Source organism: Rattus norvegicus, chromosome 8, assembly GCF_036323735.1.
Source record: "Rattus norvegicus strain BN/NHsdMcwi chromosome 8, GRCr8, whole genome shotgun sequence".
NCBI classification, from domain to species: domain Eukaryota; kingdom Metazoa; phylum Chordata; class Mammalia; order Rodentia; family Muridae; genus Rattus; species Rattus norvegicus.
In genome coordinates, this window is record NC_086026.1 from 108,968,050 (window position 1) to 108,993,025 (window position 24,976).

The 24,976-nt window shown below is 40.1% G+C and overlaps 1 protein-coding gene across 14 annotated transcripts in view; it reads right to left on the reverse strand.

Moving 5' to 3' along the window:
* The window catches only part of Armc8 (armadillo repeat containing 8), a 94,604-nt gene that overhangs the window by 51,776 nt on the left and 17,852 nt on the right, over positions 1 to 24,976 (reverse strand). For 13 of the 14 annotated variants that reach the window (NM_001173354.3, XM_063265591.1, XM_063265589.1 and 10 more), the window contains exons 2-6: positions 22,691 to 22,767; positions 7,358 to 7,429; positions 6,503 to 6,645; positions 6,029 to 6,126; positions 3,383 to 3,475 (exon numbers count right to left, since the gene is read on the reverse strand). In NM_001173354.3, coding sequence (NP_001166825.1) covers positions 3,383 to 3,475; positions 6,029 to 6,126; positions 6,503 to 6,645; positions 7,358 to 7,429; positions 22,691 to 22,767 — 483 coding nt within the window. The remainder of the gene's footprint in view (positions 1 to 3,382; positions 3,476 to 6,028; positions 6,127 to 6,502; positions 6,646 to 7,357; positions 7,430 to 22,690; positions 22,768 to 24,976) is intronic. The other variant, XM_006243625.5, reaches the window with a different exon arrangement.

The following is a 24,976-nucleotide window of genomic DNA, read 5'->3' on the forward strand; positions in this document are numbered from 1 at the left end:
AGAGAATACAGTAACACATTAACCAAAATCATGATTCCAATAAAACCACACTTGTTTAAAGCAAACTGTATTTCCCACAGCACATATTTCTGAGTTGCCCTGTGATTGAAACTAAACCCCAAAGCAGGACAAAGAGGCCTTAGCATCTGCGGTGCTGCCAGAGCTTCCCCATGACAGGCCTTCATCTCCCTCCTTACCTCTCAAGAACAAGGAAGGGAAAAGCATCTAAGGCAGTGGTTCTCAACATTTAACACAGTTCCTCATGTTGAGGTGCTACCCAACATAAAACTATTTTTGTTGCTACTTCATAACTGTAATTTTGCTGTTAAGAATCATAATATAAATATCTAACAGGAGGATTAGTATCCAGAATATACAAAGAACTAAAAAAAGAAAAAGAAAAAGAAAAAAAAAAAAGACTGAACAGTAAGAAAATGCTAGTCCAAACACTGGCAGAGACAATCAGAATGGCTAAGGAGGAAGGACTGTCTCGAACACTTGCACCTCTCTGTGCTTCTCACTCTGCAGGCAGATTTTCTGTGATGTGAGGTGAACTAATTATAATGTGTTATTTTCTATTCTTTAAGTATTTCACACCTATAAATAAAAAAAAATAGCTGGGCACTGTGGCCTACGCCTACAATCCAAGCAGTGTGAAGGCTGATCAGAGGGATCGATACTCAAAACCAACCCAAGCTATGAGAGAGAAGGGAGTCAGGTGTGGTAGTGCACACCTTTAAGACCCTATCTCAAAACAAACAACAACAAAAACAAGAACAGAACAAAACAAACTGTATATAAGCAAATCTGTGCATGCTTTACTCGATTTTAACACAAAGGTTAGAATACAAAATATACTGCTCTAAACCCTTTAAATTCTCTTCACAGTTTATCTTACAGAACCTATCAGTACAGACAGTTTTCTCATTTGTCCTGTCCCACGTCCACTGAATGAATGCTCCATAACTATTTTAGATTTCAGTCTCTTGATTGTTCTCTAAGGTCTAAATTATCTCTCAATAGTAGTACTAACAAAAGCTGCATTTACAAATCAAATGTTGGGGAAGAGACTTGGCACTCTGTTAACCCTATGCACTGAATTGCTTCCTGCTTGTTGAGATGCCTTACTTTTTTTGGGAGGGGGGGTATCTTTTTTTTATTTTTCAAGACAAGGTTTCTCTGTATAGCTTTGGCTGTACTGGAACTCACTCTTTAGACCAGGCTGACCTCAAACTCACAGAGATCTGCCTGCCTCTGCCTCCCAGGTGTAGGGATTAGAGGTGCGGCATCAGAGATGCCTTACTTTTTAATCTCAAAAGATGGCAACAAATACTTGTTATCAAACAAAATCTTCCTTTGCTCTAAGCCTCTACACAGGGTTGTGGAAAGAACTGCACAGAAAGCCAACTAAAGAAGAGGAATTTACCTTAGGTTTTTGTCAAGTGTTTCTTTCATCTCTGCAAATCTACCTGCAAATTCTAGTGGGTTGACAATGAGACAACATCCACCAGGTACTGACTACATATACCCTCTCAGCCTTGAACACCAAAGAAATGTCAGAATCTGAGAAACTGCTAACAAAGCAGCAACAGTTTAGAAATTAGATTTCTTACAACTATGTCTAATAGTCCTTTTTTGTACCTTGATAATTCAGGAACATTCCAGGATATAATTATGATTACTTTAGAATACAGTGCTTTAGTAATCTTTCTGTTTTGTTCCTCAAAGTATATGAAATGACTTAATGTTGACACCAATCTATCCTAAAGTCCTATTCCACTTAATTTCAGGCAAGTGGGTCCCATGAATGAGTCTTAAAACCCTATTATAGTTCTATTTATTTGAGCTTATATGCAAAAAAGGAACATGAAAGCAAAAGATTTTCATGGCTAAGCACAGCAGAAAGACCACATGAACAGCTGTTTTCAAAGACACGAGGCCACTGTGCACCTAAGCTATTACTATTGACACAGGGGCAGCCCAATGTCCCTTGAGCAAGTTCAGTCACATCTCAGAATACTTAAATGTGATCACCTAATAAGAATATTAAACTATCGGACACAAAGAAAGATTACTAAAGGCAATTGTACTCTAATGAGACTGCTTGTTGGCAGTGGCCGAACGGTGGCTGACATACATCTCTCCAGTAAAGCAGAAGTGGTGTAATGACCCCTTCATCTCTGACCACAGCTAAGACATCACCCTGCAATGTCAGGTGCTGAGAAACTTCTAGTGCTCAGTGCTAAAAGCTACTTGCAGGGATGAGACTAAGACATCACTCTGTATTAGGAATACTTACACCTTGTGGGTTTGAACCCATTGTTAGAGAATGAATTTCAGCAAAGTCTCATTTTGCATGAGTTGGCCTACATACATTCAAAACAATCAAGAACAGACATCTCAAGGATTGGGGGTGGGGGCGGGAGCAAAACAAAACAAAAAATCCTTATATTTTAGGCTTTGATAATCAGTTAGGAACTAGAGGAGGTTAAAAATAATTAGATGACAATGTAGGTATCATTCCTAAAGCCAGGAAAACTCATAGTATTAGGGAAGATATGCTAAGCACAGAAGAGCGAGCCTCCTGCTGTAGGCAGGTAGGTATATTTATTTTCTACTTCCTTCCTGAAGCCAGCAGCACTCCACCTGGCATCTGAGTTATACATGACAGGAAGACAGGCAGGCAATGCTGTCCATAGTCACTGTCTGGATCATCAGAACACACACAATAAACTGAGTAGAAGTTAGAAAGCATTTAGGAACTATCAAAACTTCAAGTAAAGCCAGGAGGCAGTGTCACACACCTTTAATCCCGCACTTGAGAGCACTTGCAGCCTAGTAGAGGCAGGCAGAGCTCTGAGTTCGAGGCCAGGTGGTCAAGATAGCCAGGGCTTTTTATAAGCACAGAAACTGGACCTTTCAGACACTGAGCACATGGAAGACTGTAGAGGGTAGGATGAGGTGCTGCCGTCTGCCCTCTTCCCACACTGCCCTTAGACCATGATACTAAAGAGAGGCTATCAAGCATGTCTTTAAGTGAAAAGGTTAAAACTCTCAATGAGGACACAAATGTACAGTATGCTGAAGTCAATAAAATTTTCACAAGGCCTAGAGAGATGTCAAACAGCACACTCACCCCTAAGTATCACACTCACAGCTAGAAAACAAACCAGAGTGCATTTCAGGCTTCAACAATCATCTCTGTTATGTACAAGATACACAAGTTTGGGTTGGGGATTTAGCTCAGTGGTAGAGCGCTTGCCTAGCAAGCACAAGGCCCTGGGTTCGGTCCCCAGCTCCGAAAAAAAAAGAAAAAAGAAAAAAGAAAGAAAAAAAAAAAGATACACAAGTTTACAGTGAGAACATCTACTCTAGTTCTTACTTTGCAACAGTGTGAGAAGATCTGGCAGATATACTCCTGGGTGTAGCGGGACCTACTCAGCAGCGCCATGAGGTGTGGTATCACTGTGGCGTCCTGGATTGGGGGATAAGGAACAGACAGCAACAAGAAACTTAGACACTAAGCATATATGTGAGTCTTTCTACAAGTACACTTATTTTATGTATCTAAGCACACTGTCACTGTCTTCAGACACACCGGAAGAAGGCATCAGATCCCACTACTATGGTTGTGAGCCACCTTGTAGTTGCTGGGATTTGAACTCAGGACCTCTGGAAGAGCAGCCAGTGCTCTTAACTGCTGACCCATTTCTCCAGCCCCAAAGCTTCTTGTTTTAATGGGATTATATCAAGTCTCCTTAAGGTATAGCAAAATAAAAGAATCATGGCCATCAGAACTGTTCAAGCATAGAATAAAGTAAGGTGTTTTCATAGTAAGCCTTGAAAATAAAATCCAAGACAAAGAACTTAATATCTCTCCTGCAACCAATGTGATATCACTATAAAACAGCAGCACTGCAAAGAGTACAGAAAAATCAACCTGAAATCAGAATGTGACAGGGTGACTGATTAACATAATGATGTTAAATTGTCTATACAGAAGTACTGTATAAAACAAGTCTGATAGTTTGGGTCTTGGGATGTTATAGTAAACCCCAGTAACAACCATGATGTATTAGCTATTTTCAACACACCCAAGGCAGGACATTTGACATGATCAATAATGTATCACATAAAGCCCACTCCTAGGCTGGAGAGATGGCTCCATGGGTATAGTGCCTGCTATCCAGGCAGCCATGCAAGCATTAAGGATCAGGAATTCAGATCCCCAGGACCCAGGAACCAGGTGGGTGTGGAGGCTACCAGTAATCCCAGTCCCAGGAAGCAGACAGGGCCATCTCCCAAAACAGGCCAGCTAGCTAGACTAGCTCAATCTAGGGGCCCTGGGTTCAATATATAAGGAGAAGAGCAACTGAGGAAGATACCTAATGTCAGTTTCTGGCCTCACATGTACAAGTACACCAAAGGGCATGTGCACATATACATACAGCCATATACATGCAATCACACACATTCTTGCACCACCACTCACAAACATACATACACATAAAAACAGTCTATAGCCCATTGTATTGCTTGCTGGTAACACTTACATGGTGGCAAAGGAAAAACAGGCTTTCCAAGATCACCTTTTCTTTGTAATCCAAGACCAATTACAAACTAAAATGGGATTTTCAGGCTGAACCAGACAGAAAAGGAAACCTGGCTCAAGTGTCCTAGTGTTAAAGTGGGCACACTGCAGAGCCAAGCTTACGTACAAATGTACACACAAACTTCTCAAGCCTGGCCTAAGTCTGCAAGCCTGGGGGGCCTAAGGACATACAGCTTAGCTAATCTCCCAAAGGAACGATGTTGGCCTAAGACAAAAACAGAAGGCAGGGAAGAAAGAGTGCCCAAGACACAAGGGCTTAGTAGGGAAACAGAAGGCTGCAATCCCTGAGAGCGGAATTCCTGCCCCTGCTCGCACATTAGTATAACTCTCCAAGTTGTCACAAGGAGTTTTTAAAACAAAAGGACAAAGACTTCAAAACAGCCACATAAGTCCAAGAGGCTGAGAACTAGCAGAGAGAAAAGGGGCTGGAGGTTCCAAGAGTCTGTTCATTTCTAATCCACTTTTTCCTCTTCCCTTCCTCTACTGCTCTCTGACTCACCAACCCTTCCAACAGCCCTAACCATCTTCTTATGTGTGTCCTCTCTGCCAACTAAATTTCTCCCTCTGTAATGTGTACATGACAAAAAGAACAAGGACTAGTTACGTAACTGCCCCCAGTTACCTGTCAGGTAAGTAGGATTCCAAGTAGAAATGTAGAGAGAACATCTTGTATATTGCACAGACGCATTACCTGTCAAGTAAAAAGCCTACGGCCCATGGCTTAGGCAGGAAATAGAAGTGGGACATCAGGGAGGAGAAAGAATTCTGGGATAGAGCCAAGAAGATGTAGCAAGATGCATGGTACCTGAGCACAGGTAACTAACTACATGGCAGAATGTAGGATAGAGTGAATGGGTTATCTATAGTTATGATCCAGTCAGAGAAGAGCCTAGCTATCTGTAACTACATTTCGAGTGTGAGTGTTATTTCTGGGAGCATGGGGCTGGTAGGAAGAAATGGGACCTCACTCTACATAGAAATACCCCCTTACTGACTGACTGACAGTAGGTAGTGCCCGAGCAGCTTCCAACATTGACCTCTACACAGTCCAGTCAGCCAGGCACGCTAAACAGCTCTGTGGCTGCCCACACCCCCACCACTGAACTTTCAACCGTTTCTATGATATAACAATCTCCAAAGCATAAAATAGAAATGTTTGATAATTTAGAAAAACATATTCCCTTAAGTTACATATGAAATCAACAGAGCTTAGCCTTTAAGAATGGCATGTGAGTTCTCAAACTATGTAACTGTAATTCACTTACTTATTTACAAAGCCTAGAACATTCAACACTCCAACTAAGCAAAAGGTCAAACACTTGCTACAGCTTCTACATTTAACAGTTATGGTGAATTAGGAGACACTAAGCAAGCTAGAAATAGATTGACTGTGACCCTAAAATACCCCAAACTCACTGTATACAATAGTTCCTCTGGAGTGACAGGACTGGTGAAGATTGTCCGTAGGCATCGGAGGCAAGCTTCAATGAACTTCAGGTCTGGGGACAGTAGTCCTATTAAGATAAACTACATGTGAGACACATTTTTTGTTGTTTTTTTTTTGTCTTTTTTTTTTCTTTTTGGTTCTTTTTTTTTTCGGAGCTGGGGACCGAACCCAGGGCCTCGCGCTTCCTAGGCAAGCGCTCTACCACTGAGCTAAATCCCCAACCCCTAGTCTTATTTTTTGAGACAGGGTTTTTCTGTGTTTCCCAGCTATCCTGGAACTCGTTCTATAGGCCAAGCTGGCCTCAAACTCACAAAGATCTGCCTGTCTCTGCCTCCAGAGTGCTGGGATTAAAGGTGTGGGACACCACTTCCCAGCATGAGACACATCTTCCAATCAGAATTTAAAACACTGTAGGCAGAGTGCAGAAAGTGGCTCCCACATACCTTGTAGTAAGGCAGGGATGATATGGCAGTCTAGCAGAGACTTGACATTGTTTTCTGTGCCCATCGCAAGGCTCCCTAACACCACTGCACACTCAGTTTTCAGCTCTGTGCTTGAGGCTTCTTGTTGGAGCAAATACAACAATCTAAAAAACAAGGGGAACTTGGTAAGCAGACTGTAAAACAAAACACCATTAATGTAACAAAGCAATAGAATAAAGCAGTGGGAAATAGAGCCCACATAATAAAAATACGTAGACACACCAATCAAAAGGCAGAGGTGCAAAGCACACTCCCAACAGATACATTTACAACACAACTCCTGCACCTAAGGCTTAAGGGTCACTGTAGAAAGTAGGCAGAGAGAGCCAGAGGACAGCATGGAGGTTGTGAGAGTGTCTCCTAGGATGTCAGGAGCTACACCATGAAGTCTCACCATGTGACTGTCTAAACATGGAGGACACCAGCAGACATGCTAACACAGACAGGGAAATTCGCACAAAGCCTTGTCCCTAGATGAAGAAGGTCAGGCAACTAAGGAATGCTCAGACAGGACAAAGAGTCTTCTCCAAAGAAGAGCACACCAACTGGTTACTGAGTAGCACAGGGTCCGTATGCATAGAAGTAACAGTATACAGACTGAGCGCGCACACACACACACACACACACACACACACACTTGTATTTATGTAAACTTATTTCCTTAGACAAGGTTAGTTTACTTTAAGGCATTATTTAAAAACACATTTATATTAAAAAACAAGAAAGACTAAGGAAAGTGAAGGGCTCTTATAATGGAAGTCAGAAGACATTAGAGACTCGGCAGGAATGGCAGAGCAAATTAGACAGCAAACATACCTCGGGACAGCTCCTAGAACGATGAGGTTTGCTTTCTGTTTATTGTTTCCAATTACAGCATTTTTCATGTCTCTAAATTCAGGAGAAGAAAAAAAAAACAAAAAACAAAAACAAGCACACTGAGACACCGTAGGAAAGCATCAAAGGACAACTCATTCCACTTTATCATGCAACATCTTGGATAAATTAAGGACAAAAATGAGTGACAAACCTCAACTCTCACCCTTGACAGCCAGAGTGCTGAAGAGAGGGGACAGTGACAGTTGCTAAGTGGCTGTGGGACTATACTACAACAACAAGAGATCCTGGGGAAGGGGAATCCCAAGTACTGATAAAGACTCCACTAAAAACAGGCTGGATTGCTCTAAAATAGACAACACTCCTCTGAATACAAGGGAGTGTGTTAGGCTGCACAGCTCTGGAGTAGGTGACAAACCACCAGCCAATGGCACCCACCTGATTGTGCATCTACCACTGTGCCCCACCTCACCTGTGACATTAGAGCCACTCTATCAGCGCTCAGCAGCTTTCGGGGGTTCACATTCATTCTCATATAACCTCATAGAGCCATTCCTATTCACAGCCCATACTGTGTGTGTATACGCAGAAGACTCCAAGAATAAGGGAGATGGTCCTAAGTGCTGGAGGGCAAAGATTTCAGGAATAGCTCTTTGATCCTAGTGTTTAGTGTTCCTCCTCCTCTTTCTCCTTTTCTTTTGCTTCTTCCCTCTTCCTCTGCCTTCGTGTGTGTGTGTGTGTGTGTGTGTGTGTGTGTGTGTGTGCGTGCGTGTGTGTGCGCACGTGCGCGCGTGGACGTAAGTACAAGCCAGAAGAAGGTGTCTGACCTCCTGAATCTTGCATTACAGGTAGCTGTGAACCCCCAGTAGGAAGGGGTGGGGAGTGCTGGGCATCAAACTTGGATCCTCTATAAAAGCAGCAAGCACTCTTCATCACTCTCATCTTTATCATTCCCGCTTATCTGCCTGATTCTTATTAGCTGTACCCCCTTTGAAGTATGATTTTGTTTTTTAATGGCTTCTTAAAAATTTCCAATGCAATATTTAATTTCTTACATTTATTCTTCATATGATATCCCATTAAACATCAGAAGAGAGTTGTGAACACATTTCTATCCTGTCCTTTTTTTCGTCCCCTGTTCTCATACTGTCTTCACATTGGTTAGAAACAACACACTACACAAGATTAGTATTTCTACTTATATGTTCAATTATTTTTAGGACAATAAAAAATAATTTTTGTATATTTTTATATATTTGCCAGTTTTTATTCTAGCCACACAAAGCAGAGTTTTTTACTTCAAAAATAAAGCTATTTTCTAAAATAAAAGTACCTCTATAAATGCCTACTCGGTTTACAAATTCATAGATGGCCCCAAAGGGTATGAAGAAAAAATATAAATAAGGCAAAACTAACTCATAGTTACTAATGAACTATTGTTAAAGTACCTGATAAGAACTGTCTGGTCCTGAACACAAGAGGGCTGTGTTCCTATACAGCACTGTTCTAAAGGTGGGGAGGGAGCAATACCACACCCAAGGGCACCCTAGACACTTGTAAGGATGTCCAGAGACTTCCAGTCTTGGTTTTACAAAGGAGTGGAAAACCTTCCTGTACAGATTTAAAGCAAATGGCATGGGAATGGGATGATGGAGTAGGGGGAGAAAATACTAGGAGACAACTAAGATCAGAGGTGAAGAAGCATCTCTGGGAGCAGCTAGAAACTAAGGACAATGGAAACTCTCAGGAATCTATAAGGATGACCTTAGCTAAGACTCCTAGCAATGGGGGATGGCTATGGACCCTAAACTGTCCAGTCTCCTGTAACCAGGCAAGACTTCCAATGCAGGGATTGGATTGAGACACCAACCCAGCCATAAAACCATTCATCTTCATTTGTCCTGCCTACAAAATGTGCCAGGATAAAGATGGAGGACAAAGTGAGGGAGTTGCCAACTAATGACTGGCCCAGCTTGAGGCTCATGCCTTGAGAGGCATCCACCCCTGACACTGCTAATAATATTCTGCTATACTTGCAGACAGGTGCCTACTATAACCGTTATCTGTAGTGGGTTGACCTAATTCTACTTGTATTATAATGCTAATTTGGGCCCCCCAAAACTGTTTGCCCCAAAGATGAGAGAGTCCACATAAGACACGAGACACATAAGACACTGAGGGACCCTACCCCCAGTTTTTCTGACTGGTAAATAAAGATGCCAGCAGCCAATAGTTGGGGAGAAGAGACATAGGAGGAGTTTAGGTTTCCTGGTCTTGAGATCACACAGAGGAGGAGAGAAGCAGAAAAGAGCCAAACAAGAAGACCATGCAGGAAGGAGAAGGAGAACTGCAATGGGATAGACAGATCATAAAATCATGGCGCTCGGAGACTGACCTCCAACCAGGAAGCCATCATGGGACTGACCTAGGCCCTCTGCACATGTGTAACAGTTGTGTGACTGGGTCTTCATGGAGGACACCTAATAACAGGAGCAGGAACTGTCTTTGATTTTGTTACCTGCCTTTAAGATCCTTTCCTTTTGCTGGGCTGCCTTGTCTAGCCTCAACAGGAGAAGGTGCATGGGGTCTTACTGTAACTTGATATGCTAAGGTTGATTGATATCCATGAGTGACCTCCCCTTTTCTGAAGAGAAAGAGAGGAGTGGATTGGGGAGAAGAGGGGTGTGGAGGAAGGAAAGAAGTAAGAGGGAGGGGAAACTATAGTAGAGATGTAAAGTAAATAAATAACTTAAAAAGAAAATGGCTCATCTTTTGGGTATATACCCAGAAGTGAAATAGCTGGGTTCTTAGGAAGAACTATGTTCACTTTTCTGAGGAACCTCCAGAATGATTTCCAGAGTGGTTGTACCAGTTTGTGGTCCCACCAACAATGGAGGAGTGTTCCTCTTTCTCTTCATCCTCACCAGCATCTGCTGTCACCTGAGTTTTTTATCTTAGCCATTCTGACTGGTGTGAAGTAGAATCTTAGGGTTGTTTTGATTTGCATTTCCCTGATGATTAAGGATGTTGAACATTTCTTTAGGTACTTCTCAGCCATTTGATATTTTTCAGACAAGAATTCTTTGTTTATCTGTACCCCATTTTTAATAGGGTTATTTGATTCTCTGGAGTCTAACTTCTTGAGTTCTCTGTATATATGGGATATAAGCCCTCTATTGGATGGAGGATTGGTAAAGATCTTTTCCCAATCTGTTGGTTGCCATTTTGTCCTAGTGACAATGTCCTTACCTTACAGAAGTGTTGCAATTTTATGAGGTCCCATTTGTCAATTCTTGATCTTAGAGCATATGCTATTGGTGTTCTGTTCAAGAAATATTCCCCAGTGCCTATGTGTTCAAGGCTCTCCCCACTTTCTCTTCTATTAGTTTCAGTGTATTGGGTTTTATGTTGAGGTCCCTGATCCACTTGAACTTGAACTTTGTACAAAGAGATAAGAATGGGTCGATTTGCATTCTTCTACATGTTGACCACCAGTTGAACCAGCAACATTTGTTGAAAATGCTGCCTTTTTTCCACTGGATGGTTTTAGCTCCTTTGTCAAAGATCAAGTGACCATAGGTGTGTGGTTTCATTTCTGGGTCTTCAATTCTATTCCACTGATCTATCTGCCTGTCTCTGTACCAATACAATGCAGTTTGGACACGCTCCACTATGTTCATAGCAGCCTTATTTATAATAGCCAGAAGCTGGAAAGAACCCAGATATCCTTCAAAAGAGGAATGGATACTTAAAATGTGGTACATTTACACAATGGAGTACTATCCAGCTATTAAAAACAATGACTTCATGAAAATCTTAGGCAAATGGATGGAACTAGAAAATATCATCCTGACTGAGGTAATCCAATCACAAAAGAACACACATGCTATGCACTCATTGATTAGGGATATTAGCTCAAAAGCTCAGAATACCCAAGATACAATCCACAGACCACATGAAGATCAAGAAGTTGGAAGACCAAAGAGTGGATGTTTCAATCCTTCTTAGAAGAGGGAACAAAAATATTCATAGGAAGAAATACAAAGACAAAGTGGAGCAGAGACTGAGGGAAAGGCCATCCAGAGACTGCCCCACCAGGTGATCTATCCTATATACATACAGTCACCAAACCCAACAATATTGTAGATTTCAAGAAGTGCAGGCTGACAGGAGCCTGGTATAGCTGTCTCCTGAGAGGCTCTGCCAGAGCCTGAGAAATACAGAGTCAGATCCTCTCAACCAACCATTGAACTGAAAAACAACCCCCCCAACCCCCCATGGAGGAGTTAGAGAAAGGACTGAAAGAACTGAAGGGGTTTTCAACCCCATAGGAAGAACAACAATATCAACCAACCAGACCCCCCCAGAGACTAAACCACCAACCAAAGAGTACACATGATGGGATCCATGGCTCCAGATGCATATGTAGCAGAGGATGGCCTTATCGGGCATCAATGAGAGGAGAGGCCTTAGGCCCTGTGACGGCTCAATTCCCAAGTGTAGGGGAATGCCAGGGAAGAGAGATAGGAGGGTGGGTGGATGGGAGAACACTCTCATAGAGGCAGGGAGAGGGGGGAACGGATACGGGGATTCCAGAGGGGAAACTAGAAAAGGAGATAACATTTGAAATGTAAGTAAAGAAAATACCCAATTAAAAAAAAAGGCATCTTTTCTTGTAGTATGTCACATAAATAAAAGTTGTTTTAATCAAAAGTTTAGCATTTTAGAAAACCAGAACCAGTTTAGCAGCATTCAGTGTGTCCGAATGAATCAGCAACAGCACACAGCTGTCTCAGGACACCCTGGCAATTCTCACAATCAACTACCTCAGAAGGTTTCTACTGTAGTTAGACCTAAGCATTACATATGAGAACACTATAAACCATCTTATCTCTATAAGCAGGGAAAACATCACTTTCTTCTGGGGATTAAGTGTACTAAGTGGGCACTGTTACTATGAGTCTCAAACACTGCAGGATAGTATAAGAGTGTTACCAAAAACCAAGAGGAAACTGGATCAGGGTTGTTACAACCACTGTTAGGTGGCACTCAGGTTTCAGCTCATCCATCTCTTTTATAACCCAAAATAAGCTCCCCCAAACAGTTCTGCTTCTCCCTGTTTTAAATAGCAAAGGTCTACCATATTTAAGAATATTTTGCAGTCTTAACAGTTACAATTCTAGAAAACTTATAGTTAGCAAAACATGATCTGGTAGACAAATGGGAATTCAAAGTTAAAAAAAAAAAGCAACAACAACAAAAACCAACTCAACAGAGGAGTACAGATTTCCAACACCAAGTTCACTTACTGGCTGAGAGTATGGCTCCATGGCAAGGTGCTTGCCGAACATGCTCAAAGCCCTGGGTTCAATCCCCAGCACCTTCTTAAGACACATAAAAAGCACCCAGTTATCACTGGGGAAAGCTGATGTCAGCACGCATTGCTGAATGTGATCTTTATGTATTAAGGCAAACACTGAAACTTCATGCTTTCAAAGACTGACCCTCTTTGTAAACTTTCCCTCCAATCTTCTGGATGATTTAAAAAACATATAATTAACTAATCGATATGAGGTGGAATGAGATTTATTACTTTTTTTTTTTAAATCAAGCTCTAATACAGTAAAACACCAAGACTTCAGTAAAGAGCAGCTGGTGAGAGACTACATCGTGGCTCCCATTTCCTCACTAAGCCTAGTATATAGATTATTACTTACAATAATTCTTTACCCAATGAAGACATCAGTATAAGAAAACTATGCAAGATCTCTCTCTATCTCTCTACCTGTCTGTCTATGTCTATCCGTCTGTCCATCCATCCATCCATCCATCCATCCATCCATCCATCCATCCACCCTTCCCTCCCTCCCACTTATCTTTAGTTTACATAGTATTGTACACCTGCTACTCTATTTCATAGTCACAGCAGCCTTGGGTAAGATTAGCCCCATTTACATATGAGAAAGCTGCAACTCCGGTTTGCACGCTTGCTTGTTTTTGAGAGCCCACACATTAGGTAGCAGATCCAAGTAGTCATCAGGTTTGGGGCTTATCACCCAGCTCAGAAGAGGCTGAGAGAGGAGGATCATGAGTTTTAAGGCCAGCCCATATTATTCAGGGAGACCCTGTTTTGAAAATCAAAAACCAAACCAAAGCAAAACAAAAGAACAAACTCATGTCGTCTATGGCAGATGATCTCTTTTTCTTCTACACATGAGCCCTTTATAGCAACCTTTTAAGAAAGAAAAATAAAGTTGTAATCTTCCTTTGTATTTTCTATGTCTCTATACAACATAAAAGCATTTCTAACTTTTAGGCAGACATCCTTTTCCCAAGAGATCAAAAGGACACAATTTCTTGTCTATCTTGTCTACTGATGCTGGGGAGAGGGCATGACTTATTTACATTCTTCTGAAAGTCAGTGGTCAGTTTTTGAGCTCTACACTGTACTAGGTATTACCAAGGGTACAAAACATCACACAATAGGATGCCTTTTCTGAAGAGTTACTGTCTACCTGGAGAGGTGAAAATATTGCTAACAGTATAAGGTCAGACAAATTATAAATTTAGCATTTATAATATAGGTTTAAAATATAAACATAAATAAACCTAAAAGATTTACGAGGCAATGGAAGGAACTACGCTGAACTGTAGAAAATGGTAAGAGCAGAGGAAAGGCCAGCTGGTAGATCATGCTGTGACATGAAGACAGTATATTCTAGGGGCAAATACACAGAATGGCAACTAAAAGAAGAACCTTCACTTTAGGGTGGCGATAAACAAAAGTGGCAGGGAGAAGAGAAAGGCTAGAGAGAGGACTGGCTTGAGGACAGGCACAAAGAAAGCAGTGCCCAAGAAAGGCAACTACATGTAGATAGGCTGGTACACTGACAAGACTCATATCAAGTCAAGAGGGGCAGCTAAGTGGACGAACCAGTCATCATCATGGCACTGTGATCAGATGACAGGGAGAACAATTGTGCCTGTAGTCACCTGACTCCAGTTGGCTCTAGACAGAGGCACAGTGCCTGGCACTTGGCAGGTACCCAAACTCTTTCATGTTTGGGGCCAGTCAATAAAATATAGGAAGCCTAAAGAAGAAATCACTCAGCAAGACAAAGATCTACTCTGATTTCAGACAGATTAAATTAAAGCTGAAATAATATCTACTTATGAGGAGGCATCATCAAGATATGTCTTTATATGCATAAAATTGCCAAAGATAAATATTAAAACAAAACAAAAACAGAAGAATTCCCAGGTAGAAAGGCTTAAAACACTAGAAATGCACCTCGGTGCACTTGACAGGTAGTGAATTCAGCTAGAGTCACAACTGTGCACAGTGATAAATGGTTCTAGCAGATAACACAGTTTTGCATGGAGATTAGTTTCGACTTTACTTCCTTTTACTTTGTTCTAAAAAAGATTAGACAAAGGACTCAAATATTAAATGCAATGGATAGTGCCCACCACACACACATAAAATTCAGAACATAGAAAGCAAACAGTACACTTGGTGTTAAAATAGTGGCAAGATAGAAAAAAATTGGAATCTAGAGCTGTTGAAGAAACAAAGTTTCAATCAGGAATAAACCTATATTTATTTCTAAATAGTCAAAAATAATGAGCTTTAAACTTATTAAAATTAAAATAGCATTAAGGCTGGTATTCCAGACTAAAGTCAGCTATACCAGTTCATTCTGAATCAGTGTTATTTCTCAATTACCCGAGGCAGCTCTCATTTAGAAGAAAATATTATTTTATAGTCATTTTTGTTCTAAATGGTAAGAAATAGCTGAATAATACGCTGGGTACTAAAAACTACAACATGAGAATAAGGCTTGGCCCACTTAAAAACTTTCATTAGCAAAGACAATAAACTGTAAACTAAGGAGGAAGATAAAAACCCCACATTTGTGAGTTAGCTAAGAAAAAAGCAACATCTTTAAAAAAGAAGGCAATATAATAAGACATCTTATTAAATCATCCAAATATGACCTTTCTATTTCTAAGCATAGCTAAAGAATGGGTACATTTATTCACATCCCCATTAAACAATATTTATATTTCAGGTTAACAATTAATCATCTATAAGCTGCTATATTAACTAGAATTCAGGGGCTAGAGAGAGCACTTAACTAGAATAAGTCTTCAGCACCATAAATGAATATTTTCTAAAGATTTTTTTTTTTTATGTACATGCTCTATTTGCATGTGCGCCTGCATGCCAGAAGAGGTCATCAGATCTCATTACAGATGGTTGTGAGCCACAATGTAGTTGCTGGGAATTGAACTCAGGACCTCTAGAAGAGCAGTCAATGTTCTTAACCCCTGAGCAATCTCTCCAGCCCCCCCACCATAAAAGAAATTTAAAAATGAGATTCAATGATGATGTATTACTCATAATCTTGAATTAGGAACCATTCCCTCCCTCCATCATTCCCTCCCTCCATCCCCCCGTTCCAGTTCTAGATCAAACCCAGGTCTGTGTATACTAAACAAGTTCCCTCTAATACCAGCTGCTTCCTTGGACCAAGGAAACAAACTTGGCTCAAGTCAACTTAAAACGCTTACTGTATTCCTACCATATCTGCCAACAGAACAAGTCTGAGAAATGGTGGTAAATTAACTCACTCTTATCACTCTATGATATAGATACTTAAAATGTAATTCCAGATACTTACATAAAATTAGATTTTACAGTAAATATTCATTTTTCTATAGCATCTTATGGTTCTGTAATAACAAAGGAGTGGGTTGGGGATTTAGCTCAGTGTAGAGCACTTGCCTAGCAAGCGCAAGGCCCTGGGTTCAGTCCCCAGCTCCGAAAAAAAAAAAGAAAAAAAAATAACAAAGGAGTATTTTTCTAGAATATCTTTTATTTATTGATAATTTCATAAACGTATACAATATATCTTGATTATATCTACCCCTAATGAATGAACAATTTCGCAAACTAAATACTGCCTCAGAAATTACTGGATTTAACTCTGTTCTACCAACATGTCTGCAAGTCACCTTACTTTTTCCAAAAAATTTAATAATCATGTAACAAATTTACAACATTTTAAAGCATGTTAATATTTTAAACCTAATCATTCCAAGAAACATCAAAGAGTGTGTTAGAACATTACAGAATAATGTGGCAGCAAATAGGTACATATGAAAAGATGTGTTTTATACATAAGCAAATGAGTTGCTGACCTTCACAGTCAGCACCACACATATACACATAGAAAGAGGTGTTTCTATAGCAGCAAAGACTATGCCAAGTGTAACTCCCAGGCTAACTTCCATTTTAAAGCACTACTTTTAAAACTCAGAATTATCACACTACTCTAAAATACTGTTGTTTCAAGCAAATTTATTGACCAACTATATTAAAATAGATTCAAATCACTTTAGATAGATTCAAAATTATCCTAAAGGTTAACCTTATAACAAAAATTTTCAAGAAATAAATACTTCATTTTTATATGAAGTACTACTAATTCTGGTTCATTTAAAAAGAAGAAAAAAACCTGTCTATATAAATAAAAGCAGAGGCATATTTTTTTCTGGAACCAGAAAGCAATAATCATTACCAAAACAATCTCATCACATTAGTACAATAAAATCCTTTAGAAAGCACTTTAGAAACTAACTCTTGGTGAGAATCTCCCAGTTTACATGACTGTGGGACTGACAACTGCCTGTGAATTACTGGAGGAGTCTAGGCTAGCTCTGATTATACATAACTTTGAAATATAGAGCCAGTCTGTTCAGGTCACCTTTCCCTTCCAACACAGGGATATAAATGCACGGTTACATGGGATTATCAACTGATCTTCTTTTGAAGGATTGCCAAAATAGAAACCAGACCAGAAGCCTTGTTTAAATATTTTCCAACATATGATACATATGAGGGGTGGGGGTGAGGGGTTAAGTAGATTTTTGATTCATGATCTGCAAAATCTTTGAACACTTCAACTATGATATTTAAGACAGTTGAACCAATACCACACTAACCTTGCCAAAAAGCTGTACTGTAATTGTCCTTTGTTATTTGCTACTGTTGTTTTGAGGCAGGGTATCTATCATACAGCCCAGTCTGGCCTTGAACTTGCTATATAGCCAAAGCTGGCCTCCAAATTAAATTCCTCCTACCTCTTCCTCCTGTGTGCTAGAATTATGGCTACTATCAGTTTCCATTTCTACAATTGTTTTTTTTTTTTTTTTTTTTTTTTTCCGGAGCTGGGGACCGAACCCAGGGCCTTGCGCTCGCTAGGCAAGCGCTCTACCGCTGAGCTAAATCCCCAACCCCTACAATTGTTATTTAAAGTCATGATCAGATTTCCATAATAGAGAAAGCTGAGAATTCGTACTGTAGTCTATCTAATCTATCTCCTATGTCTACTCCCTTTTGTAACTGCAAATTCTACTACAGTTCATAACCTATAGGAGTCCCACTCCTACCTGTACACATCTCAGGCCACACCTATCTTCTACTCAGTTATGTATATGAAACTTCGCACTTTTAGGAAAAGAACAGGATCAGATTTCGTATTCAACATGCTATGCACTCACTGATAAGTGGATATTAGCTCAAAAGCTCAGAATACCCAAGATACAATCCACAGATCACATGAAGCTCAAGAAGAATAAAGATCAAAGTGTGGATGCTTCAGTCCTTCTTAGAAGGGGGAACAAAATACTCAAGGGAGGAAATATGGAGACAAAGTGTGGAGCAGAGACTGAGGAAAGGCCATCCAGAGCCTGCCCCACCTGGGGATCCATCCCATATACAGCCACCAAACCCAAACAATATTGCTGATGTCAAGAAGTGCATGCTGACAGGAGCCTGGTATAGCTGTCTCCTAAGAGACTCTGCCAGAGCCTGAAAAATACAGAGGTGGATGCTTGCAGCCAATCATTAAACTGAGAATGTGGTTCCCAATGGAGGAGTTAGAGAAAGGACTGAAGGAGCTGAAAGGATTTGCCACCCCATAAGAAGAACAACAATATCAACCAGCCAGAACCCCCAGAGCTTCCAGGGACTAAATTACCAACCAAAGAGTACACATAGAGCGACCCATGGCTCCAGGCACATATGTAGCAGAGGATGGCCTTGTAGGACATCAATGGGAGAAGGCCTTTGTCTTGCCAAGGCTCCATGCCCCAGTGTAGGGGATGCCAGGGCAGGGAGTTGGGGGTGGGTGGAGCACCCTCATAGAATCAGGGGGAAGGAGGATGGAATTGGGGGTTTCTGGAGGGGAAACTGGGAAAGGGGATAACATTTGAAATGTAAATAAATAAAATATCCAATAAAAAAAATCAAAGTATATAAAATGATAGAATTTTAGACATCTTGCTCAACATTTTTTATTATAAACATCACTTTATTCTTTGATTATGGTAAAATACAAGTATTTTAAATATTACTGTGAGTTGCACGATTTTTCTTACTATAATAAATTTGTTATTTCAACTTACCTTATCCAAAGCAAAAAAAAACAAAAAACAAAAAACCCCCAATGTGATACATGTTAACAATAGAATTTTCTTCAGCTGTAAAGACAAGTGAAATAAAAAGAAAAATGGATAAAACTGGAAAATATTGAATTGGTAGGGGTAGCTCTGGCGGAATAACAAATGCACACATTTTCTCAGTCACGTGGAGTGTGTCTTACAATTTTTAACTCGTGTGAATAACTTGGAGAGGTCGGAATGTTAGAAAATAGCAATGAACAGGTAAACCAAAAGAGGCCATTAAGGATGTATGTAGGGAGCTATATTGTAGAATACCCTGATATACGGAACATATAGGAGGGGTTACTGGATATAAAAATAAGACATAGCCATGGAAAGTGGAAAGAGGAGTAGAAGTTTAACTAAAGCTAAGGTATATGAAAACACCACATAGAAATTTATTCTATAAATTAGAATATGTAATGAAGATGTTTGAATAGAGGCACCATGTGTGGGAGGATAATGTTTCTGACAGAAGTCATAAGTTATTAAATGAAAATTCCAGAGCCAGGTATTAGACATAAATAAAAAAAGATTTTGTATTCAAGCTTTCAATATAGTAGGACCATCCAAGTTCATGCTTCATGTTATACTACCAACAAAAAGTCACATTAGATAACTGCTCATTCTTTAGCAACTGCTAAGTAGTGCTGGTTGCTAATATAGTTTTGCCAACAGGGCTCCACTCACCGACTAGGTGACATGCTCATGCTTCATTACCACAAAGCAGCTCTCTGTATTTACAGCTACGTCACTAGTTAGAGACTACAATGAAAGTTCATTGCTTACCTTTAATTTCTTCAATTTTGTTTTTCCTGATAATATTTTACTTAGTTTATATATAATCTTTTATGAGGAAAAAAATAGATTTTAATGTAAAAACATAAAACTGTGGTTGGCTTGTAGACTAAGCTATAGTTCTTATCAACTCTTTTATGTTCCTCCATTTGCACATTTTAGATTTGAGATTGTTTACTTCAGATTGTCTATTCCTCCTCTAAAAACAGCAGTCTATCTTTGGCTGGCTCTAGTCTAAATACTTTCCTATAGATAGCTACTGCATCAAATATAGCTTCTACGCAATTTTATGAAAATGTTTATAAAAAAGAAAGTTAGGGTCGGAGAGATGGCTCAGTGGTTAAGAGCACTGACTGCTCTTCCAGAGGTCCTGAGATCAATTACCAGCAATCACATGGTGGCTCACAACCATCTGTAATAAGATCTGGTACCCTCTTCTGTTGAGTCTGAAGACAGCTACAGTGTCCTCATGTACATAAAATAAATAAATACATCTTTAAAAAAAAAAACTAGGTGCACCTTTTCCTAAATATAAATATCACTGTGGTTCCCTTTTTCCTCTATCAGGGTTGTACTAAAGAACCTCCACAAAGCAGAGGGAGACAATGCCTTTCTTATCTTTTTCAAGTTATTTAAAACTGGGCTAATAACAAGTAACAATGGGTGCTACTTAAGTGGTGGCACCCATACCAGGCACTGAATGTTATGATTCTTACAACGATCCAGCAGTATAGGTGATTATTTTCTCTTTAGGATGATGAAATAAAGGTTAAAGGAAATTGTGTAATTGGCCCAAAGACACAGCTAGGAAGGACCCCACCAGGAAATGTTACAACCAGGGATTTAACATACTGTTGTCCAACTCCAACACCCATGCTCGATCCAGAGCTTTCCTTTGTCTGCCCATCCTGACAGCTAACCACGTCTGAGACCTGACGCTGTCTCAGAAGGCACTAAGGCTGCTTAACACATTACACCTAAGCTGCTGTGTACACTTCGGTGTCCCTCCGGTTCTTCCATCTCCTGCTCTTGAACTCCCCTACTTAACAGCTTTTAGAAACCTATAATGGTCTCAGGAAAATAAGTGACAAGTAGCACCAGCATCAGATGTAACCCAAATAACCAGGTAAGATGTCTGACTAGTAAATCCTACCAAATAGTAATGATTATGGAAGTATTACCTTCTAATATACACTGAACACTCGATGAGCATTTTCAACTAAACTGAAGAATCTAAGTAATATCCAGTACTGTCCACCTAGAGAGCCGCCTGGTCCATGGAGGGAATGCCTGTCACCCACAGAGCAATGTCACGTAAACCCACCCTCTCTAGTCACAACCAGAACTAATTTACTCAATGGAGGCTTTCAGACCACTTCTTCTGATAACACTCAAACTCGTCTTTAAAAGAGCTGATTAAATCATCACAGATTCTCTCAGTTAAGGAGCAAAGGCAAAGTTATCATGGGGAGAAGGAATCACTTCTTTTTGTTCCTCTAAACCAAAGGGGAGAAAATAGTGTCAAATATTTCAAGTGAGCCCCAGTCAGCTTTCCTGACTCTGAATAAGAATTACAGTCAAGGGGCTGGAGCGGTGGCCTAGCAGTTAAAAGCACTTGCTGCTCTTGCAGAGGCCTGGGGTTCTGTTCCCAGTGCCCACACTGGATGGTTCATGGCCTCCTGTAACGGAAAACCCAACAGTCCCTTCTGGCTTCTGCAGACATTTGCATACATATAGTGCACACACATATATACTTAGGCACACACACATACATGTAATTTTTATTTGGTTTTGGTTTTTACCTCCCACAACCCCCAAGACAGAATTTCTCTGTGTAGCCCTGGCTGCTCTGGAGCTCACTTTATAGAGAAGGCTGGCCTCAATCTCATGGAAATCCACCTGCCTCTGCCTCCTGAGTATTGGAATTAAAGGTGTGTGCTGACATGCACAGACACATGTAAGAATTGTAGTCAAAAGAAAGGTACATAAACAAACTTTACTGCAGCTGAACAAGAATGAAGTTTAAAGTACTATTTGACTAAAAATATGAATTAGGGAAGACGAAGAGGAAGAGACTCGTCCTTGTGGCCTGATGGCTATCCCAAACACACCCTCCTTTCAACCTTGTTTCTTGCCCAAAGCTGAGGCCTCTAGGTTCTGTGCTTCCCAGTTCCACAAGCAGCCTTATGAGTCTTCCTCCTCAGAACTAACATGTTAAAAGGAAAAGCTACTGAACACAAAAGAAAAAAAAATTGCCTTCTTGTCCCTTGAAATCTTATTTTACTTGTCCAGCTTTAATTTCAAAATCACCTACAATGTGTTAATTAAAAATGTTTTCCCTCAGGGCTGGAGAGATGGCTCAGCGGTTAAGAGCACTGACCGCTCTTCCAGAGGTCCTGAGTTCAAATCCCAGCAACCACATGGTGACTCACAACCATCTGTAATGGGATCCGACGCCCTCTTCTGGTGAGTCTGAAGACAATGACAGTGTACTCATATATATAATAAAAATAAATAAATCTTTAAAAAAATGTTTTTCCCATTAAAGATTAAAGAACTTTGGGAAAAGACATACATGCCTTGTGTTATCAATAACTTAAATTTTCTAGTGACTGCTTTCTAAATATTTATATTTCAGTTTTCAGCACTTGGAAATTTTGATGGCAGTTAATGAGTTAGTCAAAAACAAAACAAGCAAAACAACAACAAAACCCTATCAGTTTTTAATTTTATTTTTATAGATATTAAAAGCAAAAGCATTCTCTAAAGGAAACCTTTTAAAATAGAGAACAAGTGTTCTACAAAACATGAAGCCAATCATTAGTTAAAAACTATGAATGAACTTTATAATAAAATATTAAGTCATGAATGCCAAGCAATCATCTCATAAATGAAGCCAAACATAAGGAAAGAAGTTATACCTACATTTCCATAGCTGTACTATTTGGCAGATTAAAACATGAAGACAAACAAGATGTTTTGATAGAGTCTTAAATGCATACTACTTACATGACACCTTGGAGAACTTTCTGGGGATCAGGGTCAAATAGCCTGTCAACATAGTGGCGACTGCTAGCTGTTACCTCCTAGAAAGCAGGGGAAAAGTGACATCTGAAGCCATGCACATCACAAATAGCATCACCCACAATACCAAACCGCTGAACAGTCTATCTTAAGGAAGAGATGGCCTCCCTCCAGGACTTGTCTTAGTTGCTTCCTTACTGACATACTAATGTAAGTAGGGGGCTTCTTCTCTGATCAACTTTCTTTAAAAAAAGAACACCTTTTTTTGGGGGGGAGTAAAAAAAGGTCAATTTGGGAAATCAACAAGGCACATAACTTGGTTCATTTTAAAAGTTAGAACTAAAGGGGGATGGTGTTTTTGCTAGTCTTTTAAATAACTCTGAGAAAACCCCATGATAAACTATAGGTTAGGGGAGAAAGAGGACCCCCAGCTCTCATTAGAAACATAATAAGGCACAGAGCCCTTTGTGCTGAGCCCCACAAGTTCTGTCGACAGGAGAGGCAAGCATGTGCTCTCTCTCCACTGGCAGCCAGATGCTGCATGTGTGTGTGCATGACACCAAGGGCCTAAGTTGCCTAGTACACACTATAGGATAGAACAGCTCCTGGCCAGAGAGAGGGCAATACAAGAAGTCCCTCAGGTGCAGGGAGTGCCACAGTTAACAAGGTGGGGTAATAGCATTCCTCAGACACCCCCCCCCAAAAAAAAAGGTTCGTGGTAAATCATAACCAATAGAGCTACCTAGTCTGAACTGGATGGCTCTTGGTAGAAGTTGGGATACACAGAATAAGGGGAACCAGGTAGCATGCACCTGTAAACACCTGTAAACCCAGCTAGCTGCAAAGACGTCAAGGCAGGAGGCGGCCAACCTGGGCTACACAGTAAGCACCTCTATCCAAAAAGTGTAGTTAGGGAGACACTTACCTCTTATTTGTACTGTGGGATATGCTTTTTATTATGAAATTTCTTATAATATTTATTTTGTTGGGTGTTTTTATATTTAATTTTGCACATGTAATTTTATTTGAATCAACAAACTAAAAAGCTAGGAAAAAGTCCTTTTGCTGTTTTCCTCTTGTCTGCTGGAATGCTTATGTACCGCCATCCATTAGCAGCAAGATGTTACTGGGAGAAAGAAACTTAGTACCACTTGTGGAAAGGGACTATTCTTAATCTATTAAGGTCTTGGTGTCCTTATCAAAAAATCCTGGGGCTGGGGATTTAGCTCAGTGATAGAGCGCTTACCTAGGAAGCGCAAGGCCCTGGGTTCGGTCCCCAGCTCCGAAAAAAAAGAACCAAAAAAAAAAAAAAAATCCTATTCACAGAGGCTGAGGGATGCCCACAGTTGATTTCTATCTATTCTTTGTTATCACTAACATACATAGTCTTAATCCCAGTACCAATGTTGATTACCACAGCTTTCTTCCATTAGCACATTTTTTAAATGATAAAGTTATATGTGTGCCCCCCCCAACCAACTTGGCTACTCAAATTTTCCCTAATCAGCAATAGTCTTCTAATCTGTAATAAGTCAGCCATGTCTCCTGAAAGCCACTGCAACAGAAATCATGCCGAGAGGATAGGAGGAGCCTTTTCCTAACATCACCATGTTTGTGTCTGCATAGAACAGTTCTTGCACTGCTTTCCTCTGTAAACAGAATAGGTCTTCTCTCCCCACAGTCCTGCTCCTTTAGAGCAGTGTGGTAATGAAAGCTGAGATGGAAGGTATCTAGTCCAGGCACTCAGTACTCATAAGAAGGTGATACTTGAGCAAAGGTCTAAAGAAGGGCAGGTCTTCATCGAAAGAGTAACAAACAGGAGGCTCTGAAATACAATGTGTCTGTCACAATGCAAGATCGCTGTTGGAGCACAATGAGCAAAGGAGAAGGGAATGGGAGAAGAGACTCACAACAGGGATGTTGGGGAAGAGTTGCTCTGTTAGCACAGCGGTCGCTAGCCTCATTTTACTGAGGCTAGTCTTTATTTTACTAATTGAAATATGGATAAAAACTGAATTTCGTCCACTTTTAAAACTAATTAAAAGTTTAAAAGTCAACAGTGCATCCAATTAGTAAACTTTCAAAAATATTTGGAGTTCCCTATGGTTATGAATCTACTTTTCAGTTGTAAATTTCATGAAACTGAGATAACCAAGTATTTCTAATCTTTTTTTCTGAATTATATAAAGTGCACACTACTACCGACTTAATATCATAAAAGTAAATAATCTCATTAACTACTTACACAGGAGAGTTGAAATCGTACTCTTG